The sequence below is a fragment of the Leishmania braziliensis genome, chromosome 32, assembly GCF_000002845.2.
Source record: "Leishmania braziliensis MHOM/BR/75/M2904 complete genome, chromosome 32".
NCBI classification, from domain to species: domain Eukaryota; phylum Euglenozoa; class Kinetoplastea; order Trypanosomatida; family Trypanosomatidae; genus Leishmania; species Leishmania braziliensis.
The window spans coordinates 643,994-655,820 of NC_009324.2; the positions used below are offsets into that span (position 1 = coordinate 643,994).

The window sequence follows — 11,827 nt, forward strand, 5'->3', positions numbered from 1 at the left end:
AGCGATGTGCGTCAACGAGTCTATGAATGAGTACTGTATACCTGTGGTATGCACGCGTCGCTATGAGACTACAGAGCTGTGGAGAGTACATGAACGAGGGGAAGTAGAGGGGGGGTGTTGTCGCTGAGATCAGCCTCACCTTCGTTCTTTCTCACCAGCAGCCGCTCTGGTAGGCTAGTCTATGCGAAAGGGAGAGGGGGAAGGGGGGGGGGGGTAATGGAGGACTGCAGGCATATGCGCATGTGTGTGCGTTTTTTGTATGTGGATGCGTCTGCGTGCGGCAGTTTGCTTTGCTTAAAGATGCACGTGTACTTTCAAACGAGAGCGAGAGGCACAGGATGAGGAAGGAGGACGTTGAAGGCAACAGGGGTGTTGGTCGACGCGGCGTCGAGTGCCCCTGCGTTTTCTTTGTGCAGTTTATCTGCGTTTCCTTGTAGTCCAAGCACCGTTTCGTCGCTCAGCCACCGACGTGAACCTCTCCCTTCTGTTTCTCAACCCCTCATTCTCCGTCACTCGCTCGCATCTTTTCGTCACCATGAAGACTGTTGCTCCCTCCGCCACGTCTGGGAGTTAGCGGGGCGGTGAAAGAAGACAAAGAGGGAGAGACAGAGAGACACCGCGCCCACTGGCGAGTCAGCACACCCGTCTCCGTCAACGCAACCTCTGGGAGGTGTGTGCGGCCGGGCCGCTTACACCGGGGCCATACCGACAGGGAGGCGGAGGGTGTTTCTTACACAAGAGCACTGATGCGCGTACTCGCGGTGCCTGCACACGCACGAGAGTGCAGAACCGCCCGTCCGCCCAGCCTCCCGGCGCACTGGTGGGCGACATGAAGGGGGTCGGAGGGGCCCAACCTACTCTGAGAGCACAGTCAGTGGAAAACAACGAGAGAGAGAGGGGGCCCTAGGGGCACTGGGGAGCGCTCGTCACGAAGCTGGAAGCTCGAGGCAACGCTCGCACATACAGACCTCCCCTCCAGCAGAACAAGAGAAAGCGCAACAGACCCCTCACCCAGCGGCGCCGTTATGTCTCGAGAGATCCGCACCCCGACAACGAAAGAGAGCACGCGGCGTAATGAACGGAGAGCAGGTTCCGCCAGGGTCCCCGCCGTGCCTCCCTGGCCGCATTGGGGAGGAGGGAGGGGGGCGAGCAAAAAGTCCCGGAGGCGAAGGCGAGCCAGAGTTCGCCGTCGGCATTCACCGGCAACGACACGCCTTCACCCATTGTTTGACTATAAAGAGTGGGCCCTAGTCACAGAACTACGGGCAGGGGAAGAAAGAAAGATGCGGAGGGGCATAATCGGGGTGAGGGGAGAGAAAGTAGAAGGACGAGTCTGCAGATAAGGGAGAAAAAGATGAGGACATCTGAAAGTTATATTTAAAGGGGTAGTGCGTGAAAAATAAAAAGATGATTAGAGGTGATGGTTGAGCCACAGAGGGTGTACAGATAGCGGAGCCGCCCCACCCGTTTCCTGTGGCAAAAACCCCCACTCAACCGAGCTTCGAAAACACAGTGAAACTAGAACCAGCCAGCAAGCCTGAGAGAAAGAGAGCACAATCCGTGCTTGCTTTTAGCAGTGGGCCAGTGGACGAGTGTTCAGGGAGTAGGCACGTGTATTCGGGCCTTTGTGTGAGTAATTCATCTGTGTGTAAGGGGGAAGACTAGCAGGGAGGAAAGCAAAGAAAAAAAAAGGAACAGAACGACCGACAAAAGCAAGCGTGCAAAAAATGGGTGTTTTAGCGTCGCAGCCGTCGCTCGTCACTGTTATCGTTGCCGCTCGTCGCACCGGCATCGCGCACAGCTCCGCGAAGGCGATGGCACAGTGACCGCCACACCGGCACAAACCTCTTGTCCATGTCGTCCACGTTGATCACCGTCAGCCTATCGCACAATTCCTCCTCATTGTGCCGGAGCGCCTTCATGCCGAGCAAACGACGGCTGCGATAGATTTCGTTGATGAACTTCACATCGCCTGTAAGACACACCGTCTCTATTCCCTGTAGCGCTTGCAGCACGCGATACATGACATGATCAGCCGCTTGCGCTTGGCCACCACACGGTGTGAAAAAGACCTGTTGTTTCTCCACCAAGATCTCCCAGATGGAGCGCTTGGTGGTGCCGGCAGCATTTACCGACACCACGCGATTCGGCAGCGGCTCACAGACGGTCTGCGCACTCGGCCACGCATGGTGATGTCGTGTGAAACACGAGCCGAAGAAACACCACACGAGCGCGTGATCGAGCACTTTGACGTCGGCGTACGGCGGGATGGACTTGAACTGATTGAAACCAAAGTTGTCAAGGTCCACGAGGACGATGACGGGGAATATATTCCGCTGCGCACACATCTCCGAATACCGCGAGAGCACACGAAGCGTCTCACAGTGAATGCAGTGGCAGCACTTTGACATCCAAGCGTCACCACTGATGAAGTGAGCGTCGTGAAGTGCATCCTTGTCGTCGCACGCGCCGGCCACAATGCTGAAACCCTCCTCTCCTGGATGATGGAATCGCACGACTGCCTTGCCGCCGTCTCGCAAGTCAGCTGCGTCCTTGGTCGTCAAGCGAGCATTCTCGCACGGTGCAACAACGACATCGACGTTCTCGAAGGCAACCTCCTTAAACATGGCTGCAATGTGCCCAAGGAAAACGGCAAAAAAAAATCAACCGAGAAACCAACAATAAGAGCTCACGTGCAGGAAGAAGGATCGCACGGAGGGCAAAGAGAACACAAGGAAAAAAGGGGGGTGTACTGCCGGTCTCAAAGTGAATTAAGCTGCTAGTTTTCCAGGCTCTCTCTCGCGTCTCGTAAATTTCGCGTGCAGGTTGATATCGGCACCGCATCACCTCTGCAACGTCAGCAAAATAGATGGTGTGCGTCCGTGAGGGAATAAAGCAGCTCCGCAAGCGGGACTTCGGCGTGTTTCTCTATCTAAGGGAGTGCAGAAAGAGCTACAACAAGCACCTAATGCAAGGAAACACACACACGGCTGCTACAACGCAGGAGAGCTGAAATACCAACTGTAGTGTCAGGCGAAAATGACAAGGACGCCGTTCTTTCCGAAGAGTTTCCTACACTGGTCCTTAGCACACAGAGAACTGCTAGGTTAGGACGGCGAAGATGCGCGACACCAATGGCGGGAGGAACAACACGGCTTGGCAAAGGGGAATAACTAGCAAGAGAGAGAGAGACAGCGAGTGGAAAGGGATGACGACCGAAGAGAGGGGAACGCTCCACCGCTGCTAAAGAGGAGACTAATTTGATAGGGGGCCGATAAGCGAGTAGGTGCTTGGGAGGGGATCGCACTACGCGGCGGCAGTAAAAGGCCGGTAGACGCAAAATAGTATGCAATGGAGGCGGCCACCAGAGAATAGGAACCGCCACCTATAACGTAGCGGGGATCAGTTCAGGGCAATGTAGCGCGCGAGAACGACAGCGTATGCGTGTCAGTGTTGATTGACACGAAAGAAGCAGAGGAAATAGAGAAAGGCGGGTGCGAGGAGGATGGATACGGCAAAGCAGGGCGATCCGAGTGCGTAAGTTGAATCGTGGATACGGGGAGTGATAGCCACGCAAATAAAGAAAAGAAAAACGCAGCGGCATTGCTCGTCTAGCAGCAAGGTCAGCCAATGATGGAGAGACAAAAGAGAGCACGTGCTTCAGAGAGAGTCTGTGAGACTGCCTGGGAGTGACACTGCATAATCACACACATGCGCGCACTTGTGTATTTGCGGACACCGTCGTAGACTTCAAAATCGTCCGTCTTGCTCTTTATTTTCCGGACGGTGGAGATCAGGCAGCAGTCTTCAAGCGACGATAGGCAGAAGAATCATACGTTAACGCGTGCACAGACACACACACGAAGGATACACATGGTCTGCCATGCACCACAACCCCCACATCAGCTGACCTAACAGGCGCGCACCCACCTCTGTCGTCTGCGGACCTAGGGAGGAAGCCTCCTCACTCCGCTCGTGCCCTCTTCAGCGGGTTCTCTTGCGGCTCTTTCTCCCTGGATCCTACTGTGTCGATGACGAATGACGCGTGATCGTCGCCACTGTCGACCCTGCTCATGCCTGTGGTCGTCTCTTTCCGAAGGGCTTTCGCAACAGTGCGGCGCTCCCAACACAACTCGTCGAGCCCACCACACGCCGCTGCTTGACGCGACGTACGTCCTCGCGCCGTTGTCGGAGCAGCGTAGCCCAAAAATGGAGGAGGGTAAACCGCACGAGGTAATTCCCCGCTCGAGTGCGGCTCAGGCGCACAAACCGGGATCGAAACCAACCTCGCCCACTCGTCCCACAGGGCGCTGGGGTCACCACCCATGGCAACCGTCGCGCCAAGACCCCTCCTCAACCACAGCACAGCCCTCCGATAGAGGTCTGCCTGCGCCTCGGTCACGTGGAATGCGGCGGCGGCAACTTCGCAACGCAAACTAGCAGAAATTCGATGAACGCAACGTCCGACAATCCCAACAACAGGAAGCCCCAGGTCTCTCTGCTCGTAGCACGTACGACCGCTGGGCCCTCCTTCAGACCCTCCGCGGACGTCGCACATGTCCAGCGCAGCTTCCACAAGTTTCTGCAGCCGCTCTGTTGATTGCTCCGGACACTGTAGCATCGTCATGGTGTCGTAAAGAATCAACTTCAGCTCCGCCTCTACCAGCAGCGCACGTTGCTGCACGAGCGCCTCGCAGTGTCCTTGTGCCTCCTCCCACTGCGCTGTCGCGTCAAACAAATCACTCAGAAGCGCGCGGCAGAACGTCTCTACACCAATTTCCTTCATCCACGAGTGTGTAGCCGCAGCAGCCGTCCTCAATCGCGCCTCACGCTTTTCCGTCTTGGTGAAGGCAGAAGAAGACACGTGGTAGAGCTGCGCACAGTGTACCACCGAGTAGAAAATAGCGCGCAGTTTATCGACACTGATCGCAATCCCATTCAAGTAGCCCAGCTGCGCCTCAACATGCGTACACACCGCCGGGTCCTGCAAAGCTGGCTGCTCCGTCATCAAAGCCCACGTGAGACACACGGCATGACGATCGAGCAGAAACATCCACAAGTCCGCATCGTCTTGGGCAGTAAACATGTCCGTCACGGACCACCGGTGATGGGAGCTGATGTACGTTGCAAACCACTGGTGCAGCAGATGAAGATAAAAGTAGGTCTGTGAACCGTTCAGGCCGCGGCACGGCCCGAGAGGTTCGGGCGTGTCGCCCTTCTCCTCCAGAAGCCCCTGCATAAGAAGTCCCAGCGCAGGAAGGAACCCCTGTCCTTCCGGAAGCTTTCTCAGAGTGTTTAGCAGGTCTTCCTCCAACTCCTTTAGTTGAGTATCCCGAGGAGGCGGTGATGCTTCTCGCATTCCATCAGCAACTGTGGAGCCAGTCTTTGCGATGAAACGTGTCTTGTAGGCGTGCAGGGCAGCCGCAGTGCGCATCCAGGAGGAGCACTGCGCCGCCTGCCCAACAGCGAGGATGCCCTTGACTTTGTGCTCATTAACTTCGCTCTCTTCGTACTCACGGAGCAGGTCAGGCAGTGCCACAGACGGCACCTGCAAGTCTCGTTTGAATGATCGCCGCACGAGTGTCTCGACAAAAGGCTCGGCAGGTTCGCCGAGAGCCGGCAGAACCCTTTCGCTGAGCCACAGCCGCTCCACCCTCCCAATCAGCGCGTAATCAGCGAACAAGTGGGCTGATTCAGCAGAGAGACGCGCAAACGCCTGCAGAGGCTTCGCCAGTGCCGCCTCCTGCTCCACAAAAAGTGGTGCAGTATCAGTGGTCGCCATGATTGGAAGCATCGATGCTGCGCTATCGGCGTAATCCAGCGCTGCGGCGAGTCCAGCCTTTGCCGCGCCACAGCTGCCCCAGCAGAGTCGCCGATACAGCTGCCAATAGGAGGCGACAAGCTCTGCCTGCACCCTTTGCACTTGCGGAGAACTGGGGTCAGAGAGCGCAGCCGAGCCGGAACTCAACGTGGATTGCTCCACCTGCCAGCTCAGTCCAGCAAGCCACTGCTCCCAGCGAGCCGGTGACAGAGGTACACACCGCGCACTCGCCTGGTACACAGCATGGTAGTGCCGCAACCCCTGTGTACGGCCAACGTCAGAAAGATGCTTTTGCACCCTCTGTGCCTGCCAGAGGCACTCCAAGGCGTCCAGTGTTGCGTAAACCGACGGAATGGATAGAGTTTGTGTACCCTTCTTGACGTACTCACTGCCACACGCGAGCAGCGCTGCGATCTCTGCAGAGGCGCAGGCGCCTCGCAAGGCAGTCATTTTCGCGCGCCGTATGCCCGTGTGTAGGCATCAAGCGCTGAGTTGTTCCACCTTCTCGAGGGTAAGGAGAGTGCTGCCACCTGTAACAACGTTACTTGTTTAGGTCACCGAGCTGAGTCTCTTAAGGGGAGGGGAGGGACGATGGGATGCAACGGTCGTTGCAAGGTGGGGGAGAAAGCAAAGGAATGGGACGACAAGAAGGGGCGGAAGTAGGCCTGATACAGACAGAGAAAGGAGGAGGTCAAAGAGGACTGGGAAGCGTAGAAAATCCAGAGCCAGACTTAGAGGTGAAGCATCGCGCTTGCTTGATGGAAGTCAGCGAAAGGACATGGTGCAACCTGCATGATCAAGTACGGTTCTGGAGACAGCATACTTCCTCTTCCGGTACTGCACATTCTTCCACGACGCCGACAAGAACCATCTACAACCAAATGTACTCCATCTTGGCCTTCAGACTCCAAAAAGAGCGTGGTGGCTCGCAACTGGTGAAGGAGCACTCGCACAACCTTTTCTTTTCACTCTCCTTGGCGCGCACCTTAGACACCCTCTCTATCCTCTTCCGACATGAGCGCGGTAAATGATCGCACATTACATAGCCGAGCAGCAGTGATGAAAGGGCGCCAACACGCACGCGCCTACTGCCCCGCAACACCATACACACGCGTCCACGCGTTGAAGAGCGACCCCTTTCTTCCGCGTGACGACGACACGTTGCTCAACCGCACAACCATCGAAACCACAACAGGAGGGGGGAACCCCCCGAAGAAAAAGGCGACGGGTGCCCACCCACAGAGGCGAAAAAATCTAAAAAAAAAGGGGACACAGAAGTCACGAAATCCCAAGAGAAAATCGCGCCGAAACACGAGAGAGGGAAAGGGAGGGAGGGGGAGAGGGGGGCAGCAGGGACAACAAGAGTTGAAAAAGCACGTGAGTACGCCCCTCCCTCTCCACACATACACACACAGGCCTCGGCGTGGCGAAGGGGGATCCGACAGAGGAATAAACAGCAACTCGCACTTGAGCACAGATGCACTACATCTTTAAACACAAAGTCCCCTCGCGAGGAAATGAAGACTCCCATGGTTTCCCCCTCCCCTTGACCGGCAATGATGGGAAAGATGTGCAGACAACGAGATGATAAGATGGGCTAAATAGAGAGAATAGTGGGTCTCCAAAAAGGGTGGACATCGAAGGGGAATGAGCTCTTTACACCACAAGACATGCTTGCCGGAGCGAATCTGGAAAAGTAGAATAGTAAAGAAAATAACGCGCCAAGATGGACATGCTGCTCATCTGTCCACGAGAGAATTGAGGAAAAAAGGAGAGAAGAGAGGAGGCGTGCGCGTGGAGAGCTCCAGTGTCAGAGGTCTGGAAGAGGAAGAGCCAGGGCAGGAGGGTATAGACCATCTTTTCGGAATGACGTTCAGGGAACGAAAGGAACTGAAATACAATCATCGCCTCGCCAACAAAAAGCCAGAGTCTGTCGAACCAGTGGTACGTATGAGTGGGGTGGAGCAGTGCAGCCATCATCACGCATTCATACCGAGACGAGCGAGCACGCGCGGAAGCTACCCAGATAAGAGGGAAAGGAAAAGGGAGCATGTGCAGCCAAGCGGACACCGCACCCTGCCACACTAGTAGCAGCTAGACGAACAGGCGTGACGAGAACCGAATAAGGCGCATGTGCTATGTGTGTGTGTATGTGTGCGTGTGTCAGTACCACTGTGCATGTGGTTTGCTCCCTAGTCAGGCAGGACACGGAAGCGCAAGAGAAAGCGTATGAGATAATACGAATGATCTCACCGCTGCCCTTCTTTCAATCTGGCATGTAGTGATTGAGCCGATACAGCATGAAGAAGAAGGGTGGACGAGATGAAACTGTTGTAAAGCAGGAAGGCAAACACTTCAGTAACATCGAATGAAACCTACACTTATGGGGAGTGCACAGACACTTACCCACTTTGGCTCCGTCTCTGCCTGCGGCAACAGCAAAGCAGTTGTTGACCCTCCACCCATTTTGACCATGTAACCGATATACCCGCCCTCCTGAAAAGGGCACAACTCGGTGCGTGGTATGACAGGGGGTTCAGTGCCCCCACTCTGCGTGGGAGAGGCCAAGCAGTCCCCACACCTTCTCCCTGCCACTATGGAATCACCGCTGGTGCGGACCGCGTCAAGTGCCTACTACCGAAAGCAGTCAGAGCGATGCATCGCTGCTGGTGTCAGCGCCCGGGTCGTGGACGGCGTGGCGCCAGAGCGACCTGCGACAGCGAAAGGGCTTGTGCCGTCCATGTGATGGGCAGGGTGTGCCAGCGTGACTCGAACGCACCTCACCCGGCCCCGCGCACCCCACTGGTGTGGGGAGCCTGAGTGTGTCGCCCTGTGGGGGATGGGGGGGGGGGGGGGGGGACGCATCGCATGGCGACAGGCAGGATGGAGGGCGGCTGTGCGGCGGCCTGTGGAGGGGATGGGCAGCCACTGCTTGAGCCTGAGGCCGTGCTGCGAGGACTGAGTCGGCGCACGGCTGTAGCATTCATACCCACTGCTGCTTTGCGCGACACGATGAGTCTGCTGGTGGACTGCAGAGAGAGGGAAGTTTTGACTCATGTTATATGGCAGAATCGACACGCTAAAGGAAAAAAAACCCTCGTCACTCTCCCGTTCGATGTCCTACATGACCGTTGCGCAGTGTTCGAGGTTCAGATATCGGGAAGGGGTTGTAGACGAACGACGAAGAAGGACTGCAGTTGATCCGGATGCCAGGACATCGTCAAGGCGCATCTATAACACTATGCGTGCGTGTGTGGCTTTACGTCTATGCTTTGTGGTAAAGGATGAGGTTGAAGATGTCGCCGTCTATGTTGTGCACGGGTGCCAATGGAACTCCCGGCATTTTACGTCCAGAAGTGCACACACACACGCGCGTACAAGCGGACCGCAGCTAGCAAAACGCTTGTGAAATCAGAGAGAGCGCTGCGCACAAAGGCACAAGAAAAAACAATGCGAGTTCATCACCAGTTAATTTGTGCTATGTGCGAATGCGCTTCACTCCCCGGGCATCAGTAGAATCTGGAGACTGAACCCACGTGATGCTCTTCTCGTCGCTGCTAGCGGCACCTCTCAGCGCTTGCACGCCATCTTGGTGAAGAAGTCGGACAGTCTCGTCTGTGTCTTTGTGGACTGCGTAGCCACCGAAGTGGGTGTGCTCTTGAACACAGTCTGCTCGCAAGTTAGAGCAAAAGGAGTCGAAGGACTGCGCGCCGGCGGCGAGGCAGAGAGTGAGTTGCATTGATGGTTGGGTGAAGTACAGATGACCGCCTGCCAGGACCGTTCTTCGGGGGTTATCAGCGTAGTTTCCAACGAGGTGCTGGAAGGTTTCTCTTTTGGTGGCAATGGAGAAGAAAGTGAGCGAGCAGCAGAGACCGTCTTCGGCTGTGTGTAGTTGCCGTCCGTGCTGTAATCAAAGACCTGCGCTGATGCTGTCTTCTGTGCCACCGGTGTTCGCAAAACCGCAGCCCCAAAGGCACTCTCTGCTGAGCGCTTGAGGCTAACGGCGCCGCCGTCGAGCGCAAGCACGCCTTTAGACTTACCAAACGACAGCGCCTCCATCTTATGCATGCCATCACCGCCCCTTAGAGGCACCGTAACCGGCACATCGGGAGAAACACGTGAGTGCTCACGATGTGGAGTCGCTACCACCGTCGATGGAGTGCTCGTTTCGGCACTGCTCGATGATGCAGTGGCACGCGGCTGCATGGAATCGCCCACCTCTCGCTTGTCGTCCAAGACCAGACATGGATGCGGCTGAGCCGTTGCTGCCTGCTGAGCAGGCTGTTGAGGGGCCTTCTTTGTCACTACAAACACCTCACCATCGTCAAGCAAAAGTGCCATGACCGCCAGAGAGTGGAGGGAAGGAAGAGGAGAAACTGCTGCCGATGTGTGAGTGGAGGGCGTTGGCGTAATCCGCGATACACAAGACGGCGTTTCACCCGAGCAAAGTTGCGTGTGAGGCGTCAGCACAAAAAAGAAAAATCCCCAACGAATCAAAAACAAAGAAACGACAGAGACGATAGGCGCGCTGCAGCGTTGACGGAATGGAAACACACAGGCAGGGGGGCCCTGCCAGAGATGAAGGAATGAAGGAGGGAGTAGGAGAAATCCGATAGTGAGAGGGCAAAAAGAGCTCACTATGTAGATGAGAACGTTGATGTACACAACGGGCGTCCGTGGAAAAGCACGCCTCACCCATCGACACAAGAGGCGCAGAAGCAGGACTGTGATCCCGTACATGACGCAGGTCTCCTCATGAGCATCGTTCTTCAGGTCCGTGGGCAGCCTCTTTCAGCGTCGTCCGTCAGCAGCACCTCTGCGTACGACAGCCATCCGTCGATGAGGCTCTGTGTGTGCTTTCTGATAGCCGCTGGGGGTACTAAAGCGATGGAAGAGAAGAAAATACAACGACAGAAGGCAAAAAGGGGGGAACCGCGTGACTCCCGGTGGTAACCACCGCACGAGAGCCTTCTTGGGTCGCGTCAATCTAGGAAAGACATAGGGGAGCGATACGATCCACGCTGTGATGGGTCTGCCGGCAACCATACTATGATACAGAGAGTGAAGAGCATCTAAGAGAAGACCAGACGAAGGAGCAAAAAACTGAGCGGAAAGACAGCACAGGAAGACAGAGTCGGAGAAGCAGCCGAGAGAAGCGCATACAGACGCACAACGCTACTGCTCAACCGAGGCATACAGGCACACCAGCAACTCACCACGTTACAGCAAAGCCTCAGCTGACCTCTCTCTCTCCTCCCACCCACCCACCCACCCCTCTCTCTCACTCTCAGGCCGCGCACTTAGCGAAACCCGGAAAGGAGGTACCCCGACGGTGATTAGGGCGCACCAGCTGAGGCGCTAGTAGGGGGTAAACCCTGTGAACTCCGGTGGGGTGCTAAACAAGAAGCTCTCTTTGTTCGCCTTGCGCACATCCGAGTCAATGGCACCGGTGGAGGCACCACCCGTGGCACCACTGCCCGCCGCTTCCACACCACCACCGTCTTTCATGCTTTGCGTTTGCTGCGTCGACGGCGTCGACTGTAAAGCGACTGCGAGTGCCTGACGACGGGCATCTATAGCCTGCTGCTGGGCAAGCTGCTTGCCTGTCTCGACGAGAGATGCTGTCCACTTCCCATCCACTTCAGGAGACGTCAGCCCCTCAACATTCCCTGGGGTGACGCCTTCTACGAGATTCCCCTTGTGGTCCGCGGCGCGCTGGAAATCAAACCCAGATGTTAATCGCAGCGGGTCTACTCTAACGGTGTACTGCCTCTTCGCGTTCTTGTTGAGCCTCGTCACCACGCGGTGGATCTCTCCCGTGTAGAGCGCGAGGAATTCATCCGACCTGTCCGGCTGCAGTGCCAGCTCCGACAGCTCCGCCGCCACAAAGTACTTGGTTTGCAATGCGTGGTTGATGCGACTGAGATGGTGGCGCAGCTGAGCCACTTCGCGCGGGAGGACACGAATCTCCTTAAAGGGATCAATGTCACTCCGATAGCCTGACAT

The 11,827-nt window shown here is 56.2% G+C and overlaps 4 protein-coding genes across 4 annotated transcripts; all 4 read right to left on the reverse strand.

The window, feature by feature from the left end:
• Positions 1–1,736: 1,736 nt before the first annotated feature.
• LBRM_32_1780 (conserved hypothetical protein) lies at positions 1,737–2,627 on the reverse strand (the record flags this gene model as incomplete). The annotated part of the gene is made up of 1 exon (XM_001567483.1): positions 1,737–2,627. The coding sequence occupies one exon, from the start codon at positions 2,625–2,627 to the stop codon at positions 1,737–1,739; it is 891 nt and encodes a 296-aa protein (XP_001567533.1).
• A 1,337-nt stretch (positions 2,628–3,964) lies between these two features.
• LBRM_32_1790 (conserved hypothetical protein) lies at positions 3,965–6,271 on the reverse strand (the record flags this gene model as incomplete). The annotated part of the gene is made up of 1 exon (XM_001567484.1): positions 3,965–6,271. The coding sequence occupies one exon, from the start codon at positions 6,269–6,271 to the stop codon at positions 3,965–3,967; it is 2,307 nt and encodes a 768-aa protein (XP_001567534.1).
• A 3,120-nt stretch (positions 6,272–9,391) lies between these two features.
• On the reverse strand, positions 9,392–10,561 carry LBRM_32_1800 (conserved hypothetical protein; the record flags this gene model as incomplete). Its single annotated transcript, XM_001567485.2, has 1 exon — positions 9,392–10,561. The coding sequence occupies one exon, from the start codon at positions 10,559–10,561 to the stop codon at positions 9,392–9,394; it is 1,170 nt and encodes a 389-aa protein (XP_001567535.2).
• Positions 10,562–11,179: 618 nt separating this feature from the next.
• Positions 11,180–11,827, reverse strand: CPC2 (putative chromosomal passenger protein; the record flags this gene model as incomplete). The annotated part of the gene is made up of 1 exon (XM_001567486.1): positions 11,180–11,827. One exon carries the CDS (start codon positions 11,825–11,827, stop codon positions 11,180–11,182), a length of 648 nt encoding a protein of 215 aa, XP_001567536.1.